The 20,180-nt window shown below is 52.7% G+C and overlaps 4 protein-coding genes across 10 annotated transcripts; 1 reads left to right on the top strand and 3 right to left on the bottom strand.

The window, feature by feature from the left end:
- Positions 1-994: 994 nt before the first annotated feature.
- PROSER3 (proline and serine rich 3) lies at positions 995-10,054 on the bottom strand. 6 transcript variants are annotated; one of them, XM_019624817.1, is made up of 10 exons: positions 9,768-10,054; positions 7,617-7,819; positions 6,601-6,728; positions 6,388-6,497; positions 5,663-5,745; positions 5,425-5,564; positions 3,215-3,390; positions 2,188-3,097; positions 2,017-2,098; positions 995-1,857 (listed from the first exon to the last, which is right to left on the bottom strand). In XM_019624817.1, exons 2-10 carry the CDS (start codon positions 7,769-7,771, stop codon positions 1,716-1,718), a joined length of 1,926 nt encoding a protein of 641 aa, XP_019480362.1. In that variant the 5' UTR covers positions 7,772-7,819; positions 9,768-10,054; the 3' UTR covers positions 995-1,715. The 6 variants fall into 6 exon arrangements, with proteins under 6 accessions (XP_019480362.1, XP_019480363.1, XP_019480361.1 ...); XM_019624818.1 differs by lacking the exon at positions 9,768-10,054 and adding an exon at positions 9,037-9,757; XM_019624816.1 differs by lacking the exon at positions 9,768-10,054 and adding an exon at positions 9,089-9,757.
- A 147-nt stretch (positions 10,055-10,201) lies between these two features.
- On the top strand, positions 10,202-12,712 carry HSPB6 (heat shock protein family B (small) member 6). Of its 2 annotated transcripts, none has more exons than XM_019624929.1 (3): positions 10,202-10,507; positions 11,454-11,576; positions 11,680-12,712. In XM_019624929.1, exons 1-3 carry the CDS (start codon positions 10,310-10,312, stop codon positions 11,848-11,850), a joined length of 492 nt encoding a protein of 163 aa, XP_019480474.1. In that variant the 5' UTR covers positions 10,202-10,309; the 3' UTR covers positions 11,851-12,712. The 2 variants fall into 2 exon arrangements, with proteins under 2 accessions (XP_019480474.1, XP_019480473.1); XM_019624928.1 differs by having other exon boundaries at positions 11,454-11,606.
- A 56-nt stretch (positions 12,713-12,768) lies between these two features.
- Positions 12,769-17,969, bottom strand: LIN37 (lin-37 DREAM MuvB core complex component). The gene is made up of 9 exons (XM_019624916.1): positions 17,567-17,969; positions 14,889-14,964; positions 14,640-14,690; positions 14,289-14,318; positions 14,122-14,207; positions 13,870-14,036; positions 13,144-13,284; positions 12,982-13,055; positions 12,769-12,895 (listed from the first exon to the last, which is right to left on the bottom strand). Exons 1-9 carry the CDS (start codon positions 17,598-17,600, stop codon positions 12,814-12,816), a joined length of 741 nt encoding a protein of 246 aa, XP_019480461.1. The 5' UTR covers positions 17,601-17,969; the 3' UTR covers positions 12,769-12,813.
- A 302-nt stretch (positions 17,970-18,271) lies between these two features.
- On the bottom strand, positions 18,272-20,164 carry PSENEN (presenilin enhancer, gamma-secretase subunit). Its single transcript, XM_019624940.1, has 4 exons — positions 20,069-20,164; positions 19,790-19,875; positions 19,272-19,376; positions 18,272-19,100 (listed from the first exon to the last, which is right to left on the bottom strand). Exons 2-4 carry the CDS (start codon positions 19,848-19,850, stop codon positions 18,961-18,963), a joined length of 306 nt encoding a protein of 101 aa, XP_019480485.1. The 5' UTR covers positions 19,851-19,875; positions 20,069-20,164; the 3' UTR covers positions 18,272-18,960.
- Positions 20,165-20,180: the final 16 nt, after the last annotated feature.

Raw genomic sequence — 20,180 nt, 5'->3', positions numbered from 1 at the left:
TCTATTCCATCCTCCCATTTTTATAAATACAGATATCAAAATAACCCTGATTATATATTCTCCAACGTTTTATTATGAAAAGTTTCTAACCCACAGCAAAGTTGAACAATTTACAATGAACACCCGTATATCCACCACTTAGATCTTACTTACCATTAACATTTTACTACATTTGCTTTATCTCACATCCACCTGCTACTCTATTCATCCACTAACTTAATTTTTAGATATGTTTCAAAATAAATCACAGACACTGGTATACTGTCCCCTAAATACTTTAGCATGCATATCTTTAATTAGAGTTCAATATTGATTTTTCTTTTGAGGTAAGCTTTATGTACAATGAAATTGGCAAATTTCACTGAATTTTTACAAGTGCTTTTAAAGGTAGCGATGATAGGACTTGCTGGTCAACTGACTGTGGGTGTGAGGAAAAAAGAGAGGGGTCAGGAGTGACTATGAGGCATTTGAACTGAGCTGGTAGAAGGATTAAGCAGAGGAAAGCTTGGGAGGACCAGGTTTAGGGGGAAGATTGGGAGCTCAGTTTAAGACCTGTGCAGTTTGAGACATGTCTTAGACTTTTTTTTTTCCCAACCTGCCACTCGGCTGGCCCTGGATCTTATTTTTTCAAAGATTTTTATTGGGGAATTGGGTGATGGGGACAGCGCTGGGGAATTGGGGGAAGGGGAACAGACAAGTTGCTGTCGTTTTGTTCTTCAGTCTAGTTGTGGAGGATGTCGCTTCACCGGCCCAAGTTGGCACCATCATTGCGCTCTTCCCGGACGAGGCAGATCAGTCGCTGGCTTCTGGACGGCCGCTCACTGCAGCTGCTGGCTGCTCATGCTGGCTGCTGGCTACATACAGTAGCCCATGGTAGCCCACCGCAGCACGGGCTGCAACCTATGCCATCGCCGGCGACTCACTGCAGCCCAGCTCCAGGTTGAGCTGTTGTTCAGCATCTTAGCTGTGGAGGGCAGTGTCACTGGCCCTCATATGTGGGATCCGAACCGGGGCCCTCTGGCGTCCCAAGCCATCTCTTAACCAATGTGCCACTCGGCTGGCCCTCTCTTAGACTTTTAAGTGAGGATGGTAAGCAGGTAGCAGGATATAGGAGCCTGAGGTTCAGTGGCCAGGTCTAGGCTGAAGATAGAAATTTGGGGACTAACAGAACAGAGATGGGATTTAGAGCCATGAAACTAGACAACAGCACCAAGGAATGAGTGTAGATAGAGAAGTCAAGGCCAGAGCCCTGGGACACACCAAGTGACAGGCTGGTGAGGAGCAGGGCGGGGTGCTGGAAGCAGGGTAAGGACATGCTTCAAAGAGGGAGGCATCAATGTACCAAATGCTGCTGCTGGCTCAAGCAGGATATGGACTGAGGACTAACCATTGTCCAATGCTCTGATGACCCCATTAGCTACATGCCCAGAGGGCTGTCCCTTCTGACTCCCTCAGACAGGAGAATCTACTCCTAAGTTAAGGGAAGGCCCAGTCTTGCCTGAAGTCTTACCTGGAACCCCTCCCTTTCCTTGCCCTCAAAGAAGATGAAACCAGAGCAGATTTTGCATCAACAGACAGGAAGGAGGGTGGGGGTTGGGGGGCAGCCATTTCCCTAATTTAGCATGACTCTTGGCCTTTCCAGAACAACTCCTTTCTCAGAGACAACCAGTAACCTGAAAAAAATATTTCATTGGGAAAAACAGAATTTGTACAATTCAAAGTCGTCTGGCCTCAAGCGAGGCTCCTTCCCTCCTCAGTCGCATTCTTGGAGACCTGGGAGGCAACCTGTCTGGAGGAGACCAAGACCCTGGGTCTTCAGTATGGCCCAGCAGGAGGGATAACTGGGCGTCCACTTTCCTGGAAAAAAGCCAGGTGGTAGAGGCTGAGGTATGTGACCAGGATCGGGATCTGGGGCTTTGGACGTTTCTGGGAAAGGGGTTCAAGAGAGGTAGGCACCCAATGTGGGGGTCTCCAATGATTAAGGGGCCCGTTGTAATAAGTCATGGAGATAGTCACCTTTTCTGCCGCCGCAGCTCCGCCCTCTGAGCCCTTAACATCTGCAGTACAGGGTCCTCCTGGAACTCGCTGCCGTCGGAGTCTGGAGGGTAAAGAGCGAGCTCCAGGGGGCCGGCCTCGTAGGGTGCTGGACTACCATCCAGATCAGGGCAGCCACGTGCATCAGCTCACCTTCAGCAGCCTGCAGAAGCCGAGCGGCCTGGGAAAGCAGGTCTTCTGCGGGGTCATGGTCAGCAGCGAGAGGGGGCGTGACCACCGCCTCTAGAGACCCCGCCTTGAACAGAGGGGATGGGGCCTTGACGCTTAGGGACGCCTCTTCAGCTGGAGGGGGACGCACCTTGGGCTGAGGGTGCCTGACTTCAGCTGAGAGATTGTCTTTGTCCTTGCAAAGCACTGCCCTCGCTGCAGGAGGCGTGGCCTTGGCATTCTGATACCGGGCCTTAGACCCACCCCGTGGGGTCTCCGTCTGCGGAAACTCTGAATTAGAGAGAGGGGGCGTGACCTCTGCGCGACCCGGCCTAATATTGGTTTGAGAGTGTGTGGCCTTGACTTCTGGAGAGTCAGGCTGGGGTGGAGGCCGGCCCTGGAGGAGAGGGGGCGTGTCCTCCAGGCAGTCCGGAAATAGGCGAGCGGTCACTACCTGGCCCAGGGCGCCTCGGAGCTGCGGGCCAGGCCCCTCTTCCGCTGCCGTGACTCGCCCAGCAGGCTCCTGGCACCGGGCTCTACCTTTCCGAGGCTTAGGGCTCTGCCTCTCAGTCTGGGTGGGGTTGCTTGGCGTAGGGGTGGGCAGACCCTGGGGGGCAGCAGGGTGCACAGTAGAGGCTGGGGGCAGGTGGGGAACGGCTCCAAGAGATACCCAGGGACCCGACTGCGGGGCCCAGAATAACCCATGGGGGCTGGAGCCCCAGACGATGTGTGGAGAGAACCCTGGGGGAAGAGGAGGCCTCTCCACATGGATGGCTTCCGGGGGAACAGGCTGGGCCACACTGCCCCAGAGTGGAACACAGTTAGGCTGTGTCCCCAGGGAACGAAGGATCTCTCCTGGGTCAGGAGGGGTCTGCAGACAGATGGGGACAGGGACCTGAGAGGGAGAGAAAGGGTAGAGAGAATGTCTTCAGTCCCACTCAGTCTACCCCTTCCTCCACCTTCCCTTGGGGTACCTCCTCAGCCCCTCAGTCTCCTCCCTCCTCCATCTCACCTGAGTGGTAAGGGCAGGCGTCCCTGGCCGCATCCAAGTTCTGTCACCCTGACCTCCTTGAGCCTGTTCAAACTTCCGCCGCTGCCGCCACTGGTACAGAATGTCATCTTCTGGCCGCAGGGGTGCCAGGGAGGAGACCAGGGTTGGAGCAGGGCCGGGGGCTGGTGCTGGAGTTCCTTTGGGATTAATTAGAGGGAAGGGGGGTGATGAACAACCGAGTGACAGCCTGTGCACTGTACCAGAAGGCTATTCAGACAGGCTCTCCAGATAACGTCCCAACTCCTCTGTAGAGTGGAAAGTGGGAAGGGGCAGAGTCCGAGGAGAGAGAGGACGCATGGGCTCCTCAACCTGTCATCATTCAATGCTTCCTTCATTAACAAATATTTGTCCAGCTCTTACTATTGAGCCCGGCACTGCTCTGGCTCAAAACAGCAGTGATTAAGGGCAGGGCCACTGCCTGTCCTCAGTCCAGTGGTGCAAAAGGACATCTTTCCCATCATCCAGAGCAGTATTTCATCAGTCATGGTCAGTAGGGCTACCGTTATCTCTCAGAAGCCCTACCATCTGATGCTAGACAGGGAAGGGGGGAGGGGGGCATCATCTTAGACCTCTCCCTTCTATATCCCCCAAAAAGATGTGTGGAGAGAATCCTGAGATTCTACTTCCAAACCTGGCCACTTCCCTCTACTCTGCTCCTCAGGCTCTGGCCCAAGCCAAATTTCCAGTGCTTCTCAAAAGGTGTTGATAGCGGCCAGAGGGAGTCTGTTAACACGCAAGGGAGATCATGGCCCCTCGCCACTCAGAACCCTCTCATGGCTCCCCAGTACTAAGATAATGACCAAATGCCGCACCATGCCTACATGGCCCAATGTAATCTGACCCCTGCCAATCTCTCGTGCCTTATCCCACACTACTCTTACCCTTAGCGCTTGCCTTTTCTAGTCCATTTTCTGCACCGTGCACCCTCCCACCTCAGAACCTCTGTACATGCTAGAGGGCTCTTGTCCCCACCGTCATCATTCAGATCTCCACTGAGTTAGCACTTCTTCTGGGAAGGCCTTCTCTGAGTTCCCAGCATCACTGTCCTCTCCTGCTTGGATCTCCTTTCCGCTTACTTTCACATTTGTTTGTGGGATTATGTAGCAGTTCTCTGCTCCACACACACTATGCTGTGAGGGCCCTGAAGGTAAGACTATGTATGGTTGGTTCACTGTGGAATCCCTAATCCTGCTCACAGGGCCTCATACATAGTAGGAACTCAATGTTTGTTTGACGAATGAATGGATAAATTTAATCTACAAAACAACTGATGAAGCAGACTAGTTTTATCCCCATTTTACAGATGAGAAAACTGAGGCTCAGGAAGGAGAGGTGAATAAAAGGTGAAGCTTAGACAGAGGGAAGAATCAGATAGACAAGTGCTTGAGCAGGATCACACAACATGCACAAACACCTCTATTCACTTGTGTTTGTCTGTCCCCATTCACAGGACCCTATGAGACATACAGAGCACCTGTCCTATGTACCACTGCATCCCAGGACCTGGACATAGAGTAAAAATAAGAACAGTGATGGCAGTAATAGTAACACAGGTCCTTAAACTCATCTCTGAAAATCTTGGCGGCAGAAATTTGGATGCTCAACAGTTTGCCTGTTTTAGCAAAGTTGCATGGTATATGCAGTGTAGACAGGGCTCTGGGACAGTACACCAGACTCAAACACATTCATATTTGGCTGAACAATATGCAATTGCCAACATTCAACCATTTTTTACTTACAAAGGCAAACATTTCATATGGTTCAATGTAATATATCCACAGCAAAAAGGATGAACAGTCGCCCTACATGAGATATAGATAGATAAATAATAGAATTATAAATATCCTTATTGTTGAGGTCAGATTTTGCTGTCAAACCAGGTGTGGTGCCAAATTTGCAAAAAGCTTTCTGATTTTAGAGCTTTGTGTTCAGAGTGGCAGACGGGATAGAGAAAACCTGTCATAGGAATGATAGCTGCTGTTAACAGAGCTGTGCTAAGTACTCCACGTATTCACCAACTCATTTAATCCTCACAACACCCACAGCAAGAGGATTGTGATTATTATCCCTGCTTTAAAGTTGAGAAAACAAGGAGGGCCCAGAGAGGCCCAAGGTCACATCGCTTGGATTTCCACCCAGACCACCCTCAATCCTTGCCTCCCAGAACTTACCATGTGCCTTAGGGTCAGAGCCCTTGCTGGATTCAGGGGTGAAGGTCATGGAGAAGGGAGAGGGACCATCAGAGCTGACAGGGAATGAGGAGCTGCTGGCATCGCTGGGACTGCAGGAGGAGGAGGAGATCGAGGCCTTGCTGTAGGGAGAAGGCAGAAGTGATGCAACAGGAGTCTCAGAGGCAGTGGGCTGGGCCTGGAGCTCTAGGAGTGGGGAAGATGATGTGGGGAGAGGCACCTGCGTTTCAGCAGCCTGGCAGCTCTGCTTTGCAGGCTCAGTGTCTCCAGGTCCAGCAGGGATGAGTTCCATGTGTTGAGGTTCTACGAGGTGAGAGGGTCAGAGGTCAGCTCTCATCCTAAAGGCTGCTGGGAAAAGGGCTCTAGAGGACCTGGAGTGCAAATCTGTACTCCCACCTGGTACCCTCACATTCTGGCTTAGAAGATGCTCCTCCTCCTCAGGGAAGAATGACCCAGTTTTCCTCTGTGGATCCACCACCCCTCAGTGCACCCCTTATGGGAGAAGGGTGGACCCTACTTTCCTGACCAGGCCTGACTAATCATAACGTTCTGTCTTCTGGATCACAGTTATTGTGAGTGAGAGTAAGCCCTGGGGCTCTGGATGGAGCTATTGGAAAACCTTCCTTTTTCATGTGGATTAACTAAATAGATTAGAAACCTAGAGCTAGTGGGGCCATCTTAGCAACTTTGAAGGGAAAGCCTGCCTGAGACTGAGCCCAAAAAACAGTTACAGAGAGACAAGAGTCAAGTTCCTCCTAATAGTGTTCAAACACCTGGATTCAGCCATGCCTGAAAGCATCTACTTTTGGATTTTTTTTACTGCATTAGCAAACAAATCCTCCTTTTTTTTTGTTTAAGCTTCCTTGAATTTGGGATTGACTAATTCTATCCCAGCTGGTACTGTCAGTTCAGGTACCTAGGAAAAGGAGAGGATGGGGATGTCACCTGCTTGATTTCCTGAAGTGGGGTCATAGTCTTAGCCTGCGATGCACTGGCCACCTTGGCAAGAGTTGGGACTGCTGTGTTGAGTCTTTCTTCTGGTTCACTGACTCCTGCTGAGAAGCCCCAATTGATTTAGGAGGGACAGGAGGAGTGGCTGCTGAGGACATTGATCAGGAAATGTTTTGGGTCAGGAGTGGACAGGACTAAAGCAGGTACCTGCTGCAAGTTGATTGCTAGGGTCTGGAGATTCAGGCCGCAGCCACCAAAAGTCAGCTGGGGTTATGCCTACAGGCCGGCGTTCCTCTCGGCTTGTGGGCTGAGCCTGGCGAAACCGGTTTATGTACCTGTGGGCATAAGAGAATGGAGGTGGATGAGGTGAGGAGAATCAAATCATAACAATAATAATCACAATAGCCAATGTTCATTGAGCACTACAGCAGCGCCTGGTAGTTGTCCCTCAATATCCGTTCTCTTTTCTTATACAGTAATGCAATACTGGGCACGTAGCCACTCTTCTATAAATACATCTGGTGCCCTTGCAGCTTTATGGCCATGTAACTAGGTTCTTGACGAGCAGGGTATGAAGAGATGTGACTCGGGAAAGTGGATGTGGTGGGGAGTCATTTTGGTCCATGAAGGAAAGGGCAACAGCCTAGGGGTGGGGAGGGCAACAAGATAGTAGGAAACTGTCTCTGACATCTCAACTGGGGGCTGCTATATCAGCCCTGGTTACTTCTGCCTGGACTATTAGGTGAGAGATAAATAAATGCTATCTTGTTTAAGCCGCAATTAATTTAGGACTCTTTGTTACAGCAGCTGAACTTGTGTCTTACTGGGCTGTCGGAAAAGTCATGACGTATTTTTCTATGTTTTTTGATGCAAAAATGCGTCATGACTTTTCCGACAACCCAATACAAACCCAAGTGCTCACTCGGTATTGTTATAGATGCCTTACAGATATTAAGTAACTCATCGAAAGCTTAAAACAGCCCTAGGGTATATGTGTTATTACTATCCCCAATTCACAGATGAAGAAACTGAGGCCAAGATCATACAGAGAGTAAGTGACAGAGCTGGGATTTGAACCCAGGCAGCCTAGCTCCAGAACTCTTAACACATATGAAGTATGGTCCTAAAAGAGCTGCATAAACAGCTCTGGCTGTGATGATTATTATGGAATGCCGGTCCCCACCCCGCAACCTTTCTTTCCCCCCAGGGTTGCTGGTACTTACTTGGCTACCACAGAGTCACTACTATCAACCAGAGTGAGTGGTGGGGAGGCAACCATCTGTTCCTCAGTGGTCCTGGGTGGGGAAGGGATCCCTGAGCTGGATGGCCAGGACCCCTCTAACAGCTCAGGGGAGTTGAGACCTGTGGTCAGAGCCATGGGAGCTTCTGGGATCCTGGATCTCTGGGACCTGGATGAGCTCAGAGTCTAAGATAGGGGAGGTGGAGAGAAGAAAAAGTAAGGCCTGGGGTCATCCCTGTAGGGAAACAAAGACTTATGAAGTCTCAGTCCAGAGAGGAGGAAACACATCTCACAATGGTAACTCAGAGTAAAACCAGGCTGTGGTAGGAGATCCAGGTGATAAAGGACTGGATAAGGGCAGAGCCATAGGGAGGGGAGGAGGGACTGTCTCTTAATGTCTCACCCCCATCTCTTATCACATGTCTTCCTTCCCTCCGTCCTCATTCTCTTGCTACTGAGCAGTCGTACAGCACTCTCTGTGGAGTGTCCTCACCTTGGCATGCTAGGTCTGGCTTTGGATGGCCAGTAGTAGCTTTGACCCAGGGGTGCATCCCCAAAGGGGCTATTTTGGCAGGCTGCAAGGGGAGAGTGGGGTTGATAGGCAGGGTACGGTCATCACTGCAGCCCTGAGGGTGGGGGGTGGGGTCAAGGGGAGGGGGTAACATCAGCGTGAGAGGGTGGAAAGAGGAGGACAGAACCAGACTACAATTCCACATAGATTACTGGAAGAGATGGACTATAATTCTCATGAAGTATCACTGCACAGTCAATATAATGATAATGGAGGCACGATTCCCACCAGCCCTTGGGGCATTCTCAAAAGAGAAGAATCCAGGAATTGCTTGCTAGCAGATGTTTCTCAACACTGGATCCAATCTAGGAGGAGTCTTAAAATAAAACAGATGCATGGTCCTCACCCCAGACCAGAATTATCAGAATTATCTGGAAGGGGGGCTAGGCACCTGTATCTTTTTCGCAGCGTCCCAGGTGGTTTTGAAGTGAAGCTCGGGTTAAGAACCACGGCTAAACCCTATCACGGTACATTTCCCATAAGTTCTTGGGACATTGTCTAAGGAGAAAAGGGTAGATGGACTACAATCCCCACCAGTCACTGGACTCCACCTAAGCAAGAAACGTCAAAAACAACACCCACGGAGGTCTGGGAACAATTTCAAAATTAAGAAACTTAATTTCGAAAACGCCCCTGGACACTCTTGGAAGAAAAAAAGCTCCTAGGGCCACAAGGAGAGCGGAACGTAACACGCATGGGGCCCCCGGGATGGTGAAGTCCAAGGCTTGGAACAGCCAAAGGCTGAGGAGCATCTTGGGAGATGTAGTTCCATGCAGTTGAGACCAAGATTCCAGACTCTAGCAAACATGACCCTAGACTGTGTTGCTCTCACCCTTGGTCCTCCCCAGGCCTCCTGTGGTCCCCGGAAAACGAATCGGCCTCACCTGCGGTTCATCCCGCAGCTACCTGGACGTTTCGGCCTGCTCTGCTCCTTCACCGGACTGACGCCGCGCACATCTTTGTCGCTTAGCAATGCCCTATCAGCCCCGCCCCTCTTTGGGAGTGCCCGCGCGGGAAGAGAGACCTCAAAGGCGACCAATAATAGAGAGGAAAATAAAAGTAATTGGAAAGCGGCTAAAGAGGGGAGTCTCACAACTGGCTGTAATGTCGGCCTGATTGAGAGAACGTGTTTGATTGGAGAACCGTAGTGCAGCAGTAATTGGCAAGCCTCTGGACCAATGGAAAGGATGTGAGACTGGGCTCGCTGTTAGGAGGGGGTTCTAAAGTACACTGGCTTCCCTGCCGTCTGTCTCCCAACCACGCCCCCTCTTGCTGCAGAAATCTCGTCCAGACTACATTCTAACTACTGTTTTCCCGTTGTAGGGGCTATCAGGGAGACTCCCCTCTCTAACGGACGTCCCCGCATCAGTCGGACCTGAGGCCGGCCCCACCCGGTCACCTAACCACTTCCGTCTTGCTGCAGAGCAGCTGGTTGCTCTAAGTGCCAGGCCTGGGCTCCTGGCCGAGGTAGCGGGATCAAAACGAGCTATTTCGGGCCAGGCGCGCGGCCCCCCGGGGGCCAGCCTGGACTGTTCTTGCCCACGCCCCCTGGCTGCTGCTCACCTGGCAGACCCCGCTACTCTGCACATCCGAGACTGAGTCAGAGGCACAGAATTAGGTCCGGCTTGCTGGGGGCTGGGCTGAGATGGGAGTAGGTCTGTTCTGTCTCCTCCTGACAGCCTGGCCCGTCTACCGCATTCTCTGTACCCAGAATTCTGCTCCTAAGACCGCCATCTGCGTCATCCCCGGAGCTGCCTGTGGGGCGGGGGTGGAGTAAAGGGACTGGGAGCTCTGAAGAGGGATTCTCAGACCCTGGGTCCCAAACGCCGCGCTGTGCTCCCCACTCCAGCAAGGCTCCGCCTTCTCAGCCTTAGTTTCCCCTTCGGGATATTGGGGGATCTTGATACCTCTCTGGCATCCAGCAGGCGCTTACTTAATGGCCAAGTCATTGTTGGGCTTTCTAAATAAGGCTCTATTAGTGGCCGGGTCTGGCCGCGGTCCCAGTGTCCCTGGGCGGCCCGCCTAGGGGCGGACACAGGGCGTACTATAAAGCAGCAGCGGCGCACTCAGGGGCATTGCGGAGCCTCGGGTGGCGGAGGAACAGGATGGAGATCCCGGTGCCTGTGCAGCCGTCTTGGCTGCGCCGTGCCTCGGCCCCGTTGCCTGGGCTTTCGGCGCCCGGGCGCCTCTTCGACCAGCGCTTCGGCGAGGGGCTGCTGGAGGCCGAGCTCGCTTCGCTCTGCCCCGCCTCGCTGGCGCCCTACTACCTGCGCGCACCCAGCGTGGCGCTGCCTGCCGCCCAGGTGCCAGGCCTGGGGAGGGGCAGTAACCCGACCACTTTCAAGGCTCAGGGCCCTGGTAACCCTGAGGGAGGGTGAGGGAATGTCCCTTGACTTTGAGCGGAGTGAAGAGTCTGGCCACTCAGAGGGGCTTCCAGAGTTCCCGAGTACGGAATCTCAGAGGCCATATTATTGAGGGGGTCAGGGTTCCCCGTTGATCTGAGGAGGGTCTCAGCTCTGACAGGACTGATAGGGTGGGGGTGGTCACTCTGAGGGGAGTCCTGGTGATTCTGATGAGGCTAGTCACCCGAGGAAACTAGGGGGGGAAGGGGGAGTCCAATCATTGTAAAGGGCGTGGGGGCTCTCAGTGACTCCTGCGGGGAGGAGATGTTTTCGTTATTCTCGGGGAAGAGAGTTTGGAGACTGTATGGGGTAACCGTATGTATCCTGGAGAGGCAGAGGTGAGAAAGGGTCCTGTGACTTGAGAAACGGGGCGGGGGGGAGGGGGTCTGGCCAGTCTGAAAAGTGGGGGAGGAGTACTAGTAACTGCTGAGGACGCAGGCGGTCCCGTGACTCGAGTGGGAGGTTAGAACGAGGACTCTGGAGACCGGTAAGAGACATCCTGGCGATTTCTGGAGGTGGGGGGTGACAGTATGGGCCCAGGAGGACACGCTATGGGGTCGTGGACACTGGGAAAGGGGGCTGGTCTCACCCTGTGAGGGAGAAGGTCCCTTACCTGGCAGGGGAAGGCCTCATCACTGGATGAGGGGGAATCCCAGTAATTACAAGGGGACAGATGAGCCCAGTTCTTCGGGATGAAGAGGCCCTGGGTGGCTACGAGTAGGAAAGGGGACTTCCCAATTTCGGAGGCCAGGGTCAGCTGCGGCACCGGAATCGACGGGGGAGGGGCCTTGCTGGGTCCTGGGTCCCGGGAGCCTTGACCAGCTGATGACAATCAGGCTCTGCGCAGGTGCCGACAGACCCTGGGCATTTCTCGGTGCTGCTGGACGTGAAGCACTTCTCGCCGGAGGAAATCGCAGTTAAGGTTGTTGGCGAACACGTGGAGGTGCACGCACGCCACGAGGAACGCCCGGTGAGGCCGCTGGCAGGGGCAGAACCTGAGGTGGGATCCGCTAGCCGAAGGCGGGGGGCAGCGAGAGGAAAGGGCAGGGCCGCTCAAACCTCTCATCTTCCAGGATGAGCACGGATTCGTCGCACGCGAATTCCACCGCCGCTACCGCTTGCCATCTGGTGTGGACCCTGCCACAGTGACCTCTGCACTGTCCCCTGAGGGTGTCCTGTCCATCCAGGCCGCACCTGCACCAGCCCAGGCTCCACTGCCGCCGCCAGCAGCTGCTGCCAAGTAGGGGTCTGGGCTGGCCTGAACCCCGGGAGTCACCTCAGGCCCCCTCTTTTGAAGCCGACCTGACTCCACCCAGCCAGATGTCATGAACGCCCCAAGACCACCTGCTCACCTGTTCTGGGATCCTGCCCTTTCCTTCCAACCTCGACTCAGCCCTGATAACCTAGACCTTTCCACTGACACTCCTGCTCTCACATTCTTTCAATACCCCCACACCTCTCTAGTTTCTAGATCCTACAAACACAAACCCTCATCCTAGTTTCCCACCCCCACTGACCCACTTTCTTGGCATATAAGCCCACGCAAAATTCCTTCCTATTTCCTTTTGACTCCTCTACAAACACATCTCTACTCTGACACCATATAATGGTCTAGCCAGCCCTGTCCCCACCCTAGGACAGTCAAGCATAATCCCTTCCACCCCTCAAATGTCCCAGACTGCACAGACCTCCCATCCCAGACCATCCAGGCCTGGTCCTCCACCTCATTCCAATCAGACACTCCACTCCCTGCCACCCCATCCCCCAATCCACCTTCAGACTCTTGAATCCCTTTTCTGACCCCGACCCTTGGACACCTAGGCCAACTAGGACCCCCAACCTCAAAATGTAGATATCTTGCCCATCTCCCTCTGCACAATATCCTAGCTCCCATCACCAACTCTACCCAGAACCTCCCCAGTCACTTTGTCTTGACCCTCAAGTCTCTAACTACAGGCAGTCCACCTTCCAGACCCCTCTCATTATCCAAGAAACAGCCAAGCAGCCACTTTCTTTGATTCCCTGCAATCTTTCTCCCTCCTTGAATTCCCGGTTGCCCCATCTCCTACCCAGGCCCACTCCCCCAATAAATGTGCTAGTGCTGTACTGACTGCTTTATGTCTGGGCTGGGAAGAATGGGCTGGAGCAATCAGAGGCCAGTGTGTGGTGGGGAATGTTTATTGGGGTGTGGGGGGAGGGCAGGAACATCACTGTCGCTCATACATCTCCCGTAGGATCTTCATGCTTTCTGAGTAACGAAGCTGGTTCCGATGAGATGCCTCCTTCCACCTGCAGTGGGGGGTGGTGAAGCAGAGGGGAAGATTCAGCAGCTGGGGCAGAGGCCATAGTGGGGCAAGCAGGTTGGGGAAGCTCACCTCTGGCGGATGCGTTTCCAGCGCTGCATGTTGCGGTAGATGAGTGTGGAGGATGAGGGCTCAGGCTCGGAGGGCTGTGTGGACAGATAGGTCAGGCTGGGTGGCCATGCCCAAACACCACAACTTACGTCCCATAGCCCCAGACCAGCCTTGCAGACCCACCTCATCATCGGGGGTACCCTGGGTCTCAGGCTGTAGTGGGGATGGGATTCGGGATCTGCAAGCATCTCCAGGTGGCCCAGGGGCTGTGGGCGGAGGCAGCTTATATACATCACGACTCTTGCTGTTGGTGACCTCTGAACCCTGGGGACACAAGAGGCCCGCACCAGACCCAAGGGAGTCAGAGAAGAGGGCTAAGGGTACACATTTCACCCCTTCTGCCTTTCCCAGTGACAAAAGACATGAGGGTCTCACCAGGGATATGTACTTAAGAGTCATGTCTGAAGGATAGGGACCTTACCCAGTTTGGAGGTCAGGTCTATCTGCCCCAGGGATCCCTGTCTTTTCCTATCCAACCCAGGGACCCCCCATCCACCCTTGCCAAGCCGAGACCCCCATCTACACCTGACCAGCCCAGGGGGTCCTCATTTGCTTCCTTAGACCAGGTGGCTACAATTGTTTACACTAAGGACCCCTGTCCAGCCCCCAGCTCTTGAGGACCCCTAATCTTGGAGGTCACATATATCTGCCCAGGGGAACCCTGTCCCTTTCCTCCCCCAGACCAAGTAGCCAGGTCTATCTATTCTAGGGAGCTCCATCTCCACCCCACGCCTAAGGGTTCATATCTGTGTGCCTTACAGGACCCAGGAGTCATTTAAGGGACACAGAAACCTACGCCTGTCTCTCCCACTAGCTTGGGGGGAAGCTATCTTGTGACCCCTACCCTACCTCCTCATCCTCAGGCAGTGGGGGCAGCGGTGAGCTGGGCGAGCGTTCACGCTCGCGCACTGAGGGGCTGTTGCGCATCCAGGCACGGCAGATTGGATACAGAGGCGTGTTCTCACTGAACTGAGCCAAGTCCACACTCCGGTCAAACAGCTTGATCACATACGCATCTAGGGTGGTGGGAGTGGGAGGCATGTGAACATGCTCCCATAACCCGCTATCATTGACCGCCCTCTAGGGCCACCACCTACTCACTGGTTCGCTGCGGCCCTCCCTCGGCCAGTCCATCATCCATCTCCCTTCTCTTCTTCCTCCGCTGGTGGGGGAAGCGGGCGGATGGCCTGTGTGGGTTGGGAGAACCTCAGGACCAGGGCGGAGTCTGGGGACCTCTTGTCACCTGGCTGGGGCCCCTGCCACCTTACCGTTTGCCGGTGGCCACGATGGAACAATCCCTGTGGGGAGAGACAGGGTGTCAGCAGGCTGACCCTTGAAAAACTGCCTGCTCAAAACCCCCCAAAGGGCACCCTGGAGATACTGAGATCCAGCCTTAGATGCTCACCAACCCCTTAGGCCTTGTGTCTCACCCACACCCTTGGGGCTGCAAGTACTAACTATGAGGGGACCTAAGCTTCTGCTGCCCCAGAGTCTTTCTACACATAGAGTGGTTGGGACTGTGGTGGAGGCAGCACGGCGCAGAGTGGTCAGGGCCTGGGTGGAGGGGAGAAGTTATCCACCACAAACCCTCAGCTACAGATCCCAACAACAAAACTTACTTGTTGTGGGTGTCTGAGGGGGTCTTCCCAGCTTCCTCATCCAGACGCTCCCTGGTAGCAGAAAAGAACCGTGGGTGGGCTCAGAGTTCCAAGGACCCAAGGTGGGAAGGTACCAAGCGCTCTCTCCATTGGACCCCTGCCTCCCTAAGCCAGGTTCTGGGGTCCCACCCAGATCTACCCAGGACCAGAGGGCCCAACCTGCCAGGGCCCCCAACCCCCTATGACCCTATGCTGGCCCCAGGTCCCAACCTGTCCATGTGACTCTTCTCCAGCAGACACTGCAGAACAGCATCCAATTGGTTCCGGGCCTTGACCATCTCCAACTCTGGGGAAGAAGGTACCAGGCAGGAGTCAGTTCCCAGATCCAAGGCAGGTGGGCAGCCAACTGGGCTGAGGAACTGGATGTGTAGACAGTCCTATGGCCAAGCCCGGGTGTGCTGAGGGTATAGTGGACAGAGACTACTGAAGTGATGAGCAGGAGCTCTGGGCTCTAGGGCTGTCCCACATGCTCATGTGTGACCTAAGGCAAGTCACCTTACCTCACTGAGCCTGTATCCTCATTTTGAAAATGGGTCTCCAAATGATACCTATCTGCTAGGACTGTTCTGAGGTTTACGTAAAACCTATCTTGTATACAAATCTCTTAGCAGAATGCAATAATTAGTAACATATACAGAGTGCTTATTATGTACCAAGCATTGTTCCAAGCACATCACACATATTAAATAACTGAATTCTCACAATAACCCTGGCAGGTAGATACGATTTTTACCGCCATTTTACAGATGATGGAACTGAGACACAGAGATGTTAGGTCCTTGCACAAAGTCACACAGCTAGGAAACTGCAGGGCTGAGGATTTGCACCCAGGCCTCTGGCTCCAAAGCTGAAGTTATAAGGCAGGGGCTCAAGCTGGGTGCAGAATCCAGTCCCCAGTTGTGCTTTGTTTGGCTGAGGCAGAGGTGTTATTTTAAATCTGAATTAAATCTGAGTGAGCTTACATTTAATAATTTGGAGATTTTACTCAAAATACCCATTTTGGCTTTTTTTCTCCCAGGAAATAAGATTTTGGCCCACCTTCCTGACTGCCACAAGCCCTGCCTGGCCCCATCAGCCTGTGTGTTCTTCATCACAGAACTTAAAGAGGTATTGATGTTATAAACATTCACCCCTCACCCTGTGCAGTGTTTGCTCTTGTCTTCCAACTAATAGGCGCTCTGGCCCAGTGCCCAGAGCCTGGAAGGATACTTGGGGACATGCTCTGGCAAGCCCTGGGACTTTCTGAGGAGACAAGGAAACGTAGGGAGCAGGGATTCCCGACATCATTCAGAGGAGAGACAGTGTGGGAGGGAGTGGGGGATTGGGGGCAGCTGGGGTTCTAGCAAAAAGCCTTGGGCAGGAGCCAAGGAAGGGTTCATGCCCGTATCTCTTTCCCTGGCAACCACTTATCTCCTGCATCTCAAATCTTGCGATCCTATGGACTCCTGGACACCTCCCCCTGGATATCGCCCAGGCTCCTTCCAATTACTGTGTCCCATACTGGCCTCAGTGTCTCTCTAAAATTACCCTCTTTCCTGGGCCCCCATCTCAGGGGTAGCCCCACTGTCCCCAATCCCTCCCAGGGCCTCAACATGGTAAACACCTCTCTCCCTCCCCCACCCCAGCCCACCAATCCATGACCTGTCCGCTTGGCCTCCTGAGTTTCTCTTCCACCTATCCCAACCCTGCGACATCTACCCTGGTACTTTTCCTTCCTTCCCCTGGGCTCCCAACCTCAGTCTCCCCTTCTGATCCACTCTCCACAAGGTGACCAGGAAAATCTTCCTAAAACCAAGCCTGACCCCAATCCTCCCCTTACAATCCTCCACAACTCTGCAGTGTCCCCAGGACAGAGTCTGAGATCTTCAGCTGGGCGTTCACAGGTCTCCATGAACCTACCTACTACCCCTTCCCCCACCACCATTATTTGTGGTCAGGCCCTCTTCACTTTTCCACCCACAATTTTTTTTGGCATTTCAAGGGTATCTTTATGAACTCACTCAGTTCAAAACACTCCCTTGGCTCCCTGTTTCCCTCGGAGCAAAAGCCAAAGTCCTAACCTGGGCCCACAAAATCGGTCCCTCTCCCCTCCCCTCGTTGCCCTTATCACCTCACATTCTCTACCTCACTCACTCTGTTCCAGCCAAACTGGCCTCCCTGCTGGTCCCTGCCCAGGCCAGGCAAAGCTTCCACCTTAGGGCCTTTCAAAGCTATTTCCTTTGTCTGATTCGCTGTTCCCTCAGAGCCTCAGGGCTCTCTCCCTCACTTTGCCTCACTCACTCTTGATCTCCTTACTTCTCCTTTGTTGCTTTATTACCACTTGGACTATCTTAACATTCCACACCATTTTACCATTATTTATTGGTCTGGGTTCTGTGCCTCTTCCACGGCTCTTAACATTCCAGTCCTGGATTCCCATGAGCTCAGCTCCAGTCCCAAATAACTTCCTCTCTCTCAGCTTCTGTTTCTCCATCTACCACACTGCCTACTTCCTAGGATTATTGAAATACAGTGACTATGAGGATTAAAAGTTTCCCTGTACGTCAGGCACTCAGCACAATGCTTGACTCATGACCACTGCTGGAAATGGAGAATCTGAGGCAGAGCCAAGAGTCCTTCTCAAGAAGGGCTCCCAAGTTCGGGACTGCCGTGTTTTACCGCACCACGCTGCTTGAGCCACCACCATTCAATCTTAAAGCAATCTTGTGCACAGACCTATGGAGGCTATGCAGGTGGCAGGAATCGCTCGATGCCTGACATAGCGATAGTCAGAAAGGCTGCAGGAGAAATCGCGTAGTCCCTCTTATCGCGATAATCCTGTCTATCCGGACTCCCACACCTGATAAGTCCCGTGCTCCCCTACACGCCCCCGATCTCGGGATCCTCACCTGATTTCTCCACTTTCACCTTCACCGGGAACATGGTTTAGGTCTGGGGTCTGGCTAGCTGGATCAGAGAAGCCCAAAAGAACCTAGGATCATAAGTCAAGGCCGGAGGCAGACGGGGGGAGGTCAAAGATAAGCTTCGTGCACTGTCAGTCCTCCACCCTGAGCAGCGTCGGGCCACGACCGCTGCCGCCACCTCTAGTTCTTCTTCTGTGGGCGGGTTCCTTTGGTATTCGTTTGTTCCCATTAGTCAGTGCAATCATCGATCTCGTATCCTAACCAATTGACAGCTGCCGCCGTCAGCTTCTAGCTCTAAGTCCCACCTTTTTGAGGACCCGTTTCCGGAAACAAACCAACGACATCCCGAAGTGCTTTCTGGGAGGTGTAGTTCTAGCTCCCGAGACTCCGCTGGGGGTAACGGCGCCTGCGCCGCGCGAGGCAGGGTGGGAGATGTAGGATCAGGGAATTGCGAGGGTTTTTGAAACTTGTGTTAGCTTTTAGTAACAACAGTTTAAGTATTATCAGAACTTATTTAACCGTGGGAGTCCCTCTCATCCCTAATAGGAAGACAAGTCTTAAGTTAGGCTGCTTGCCAGTTACCTGTTCATCTCTTTTCAGGCACAACCTCATTCACTTAGCAAATATTTACTAGCGTGCAAGTCACTCTTCTAGGCACTGGGGACACGCAGTTAACAAAACAGACAAAAATCTTTGCCCTAATAGGGTTTTTATTTTAGAAGATGGAAGATAGGCAATAAACAAATAAAACGATTTAATGAGGTGTAGTAGGGGAATGAATATAGCCTGAAAGGAACATACTGAGTACCACGGTAGGGATGGTCATAGAAGCCTTCTCTCCTTCTCTAATAAAGCAGACATCTTCAGAAAATGGGAAGCTTCAATTTACCACATATGCCTTGACCCAGATCAATTCTAGGAAGTAGCAATGTGATCAACACTATAGATGAGAATACTGAGATCAAGTGGGAAAATAATGTTTTCAAATTCACATACTACCAGTACGAGATAGCAGCCCCGAGTAGAAGCATTATTCCTTTCTTGGTTCTGCATTAGTAAAATAGGTTACTAGAGCCGGAAATTTCCTATTTCAGAGGGTTATGAGTAGTATTTAGTGAAAAAAAAAATGCACATAATGTGTGAAGCACTAAGCCTGGCACAAAGTAAGCATTCAATAAATGCTTCTGAATAGTAATAATCACTTTATATTTTAACATCCAAAAGATCCCAGGAAGTCAACATAGACAATTAGGGTCATTTATTGGGGAATGTGAGCAGAGAACATAGATGGGAACAAGTCTTAGGGGCTTAAGAGTAGGCTCAGAGTAGAGGACCCCATCCTGGGAGAATGAGCAGGTCTCAGGCCTGTGCAGAAGTTGTCAGGGGGTACCCAGGGGTATGGTGAAGGAGAGATAGTCCCCAAGGGCACCCCAACGGGGCCGGTAGATCTGGAAAATGGTGATCCAGGTGGTGAGTACAATCACCCAGAAGAGGAAGCCCACAGCTGAGCGCCAGACATCTGTAAGAGGGTACAGGAGTTGGTAAGGTTGGCTTCCACCTGCCCTCTGGTCACCCCAGCATTCAGGGCCTCAGAATTCTGGAACTACCATCATCCCCTCCCACCAAAGCTCCCTGCTCCCCGCCCCCCCCCCACCCCCACGGCCTTCTTTCAACTGTGCCCTGTACTCACAGCCTTTGATTTGGCTCTGCTCTGTGTATGCCGGCACAAGGAATGCCTCTCGGAAGAACCAGAAGATGTTGACCAACCAGAGAAAAGGCAGGAAAGCAAACCCACCTAAAGAGAAAAAAACAAACTGGGACATAAGGCAATGGGTCTCCTCCCCGACACTCACCTAGAGGACTTATTTGGAAGGTCCTCTTCTACACCCAAGTTTAAATTGAGATCTCTGCTATTAGGGACTCAGGAATCCTGGCTCCTCCCAGGGATCCAGGAATCTGATTTCTCAACCATCTCTTTCTGAGGATCCAGGAGTCCAGCCCCCGACTCTCCTCTTCTCTTGGGACCGAGAAGTTGAGGCCCAGCCTCTTCCTTCCTCAGGATCCAGGTCCTTCCCTCAGACTTAGGAGTTCGCGTCTCCAGCTGCTTCATCCCTTAGATCAAGAATCCAGGATCCCAGGCCCTCTTCCCTCAGGCGCTCTAGTCCCGTTCCCTATCTTCTCCTGGGACCCTAGAAGACTGACCCTTACCCAGGTAGTACTTCCGGCACAGGTTCAACTTCTCCTCGTTGGACACCCGCTCCAAGTTCATAGTTGCGCTTGGTCGTCTTAAGGGTCTGCGAGGCAAGACACAAGCCTTGACACTGTGAGATGCAAGGATCGCGAAAAACCACGCCCCTTTTACCACAATACAGATCAACTGTAGGGTGGGTTTGCTGAAAGAAGGGCACCCCCGCCCCCACCAGCAAGTTGAATGGGTGGAGATGCTCTTTATGTTTATTGGGGTGCGCGAAACGACCCCCAACTCACCAGTGAAGTCTACTTCCTCCGGCTCGGACGCCTTTGCCACTTTCAACCACAGACGTTTGCGCGAGATGCCGCAAGTATCTCTGGGGTTTGTAGTCTTTTTTTGATAGGCAGC

Source organism: Hipposideros armiger, unplaced genomic scaffold (assembly GCF_001890085.2).
Source record: "Hipposideros armiger isolate ML-2016 unplaced genomic scaffold, ASM189008v1 scaffold_609, whole genome shotgun sequence".
NCBI lineage: Eukaryota > Metazoa > Chordata > Mammalia > Chiroptera > Hipposideridae > Hipposideros > Hipposideros armiger.
This window is presented reverse-complemented; position numbering and strand designations above follow the sequence as displayed.

Bases quoted from the DNA above. Each gene is read 5' to 3' on its own strand.
- PROSER3 (XM_019624817.1), bottom strand. From the start codon at position 7,771: ATGGCTCTGACCACAGGTCTCAACTCCCCTGAGCTGTTAGAGGGGTCC. The intron at 6,498-6,600 runs GTACCTGCTTTA...GGGGCTTCTCAG, and splicing joins TAGCAATCAACTTGCAGCAG to CAGGAGTCAGTGAACCAGAA. The intron at 5,746-6,387 runs GTGACATCCCCA...CTCACCTCGTAG, and splicing joins CACTTCAGGAAATCAAGCAG to AACCTCAACACATGGAACTC.
- HSPB6 (XM_019624928.1), top strand. From the start codon at position 10,310: ATGGAGATCCCGGTGCCTGTGCAGCCGTCTTGGCTGCGCCGTGCCTCG. The intron at 10,508-11,453 runs GTGCCAGGCCTG...GGCTCTGCGCAG, and splicing joins TGGCGCTGCCTGCCGCCCAG to GTGCCGACAGACCCTGGGCA. The intron at 11,607-11,679 runs GTGGGATCCGCT...CTCATCTTCCAG, and splicing joins TGGCAGGGGCAGAACCTGAG to GATGAGCACGGATTCGTCGC.
- LIN37 (XM_019624916.1), bottom strand. From the start codon at position 17,600: ATGTTCCCGGTGAAGGTGAAAGTGGAGAAATCAG. The intron at 14,319-14,639 runs GTAAGTTTTGTT...CTCTCCCCACAG, and splicing joins CCCTCAGACACCCACAACAA to GGATTGTTCCATCGTGGCCA. The intron at 13,056-13,143 runs GTGGGTCTGCAA...CTGTCCACACAG, and splicing joins AGGGTACCCCCGATGATGAG to CCCTCCGAGCCTGAGCCCTC.
- PSENEN (XM_019624940.1), bottom strand. From the start codon at position 19,850: ATGAACTTGGAGCGGGTGTCCAACGAGGAGAAGTTGAACCTGTGCCGG. The intron at 19,377-19,789 runs GTAAGGGTCAGT...TTTTCTCTTTAG, and splicing joins GTGCCGGAAGTACTACCTGG to GTGGGTTTGCTTTCCTGCCT. The intron at 19,101-19,271 runs GTGAGTACAGGG...ACCCTCTTACAG, and splicing joins GCAGAGCCAAATCAAAGGCT to ATGTCTGGCGCTCAGCTGTG.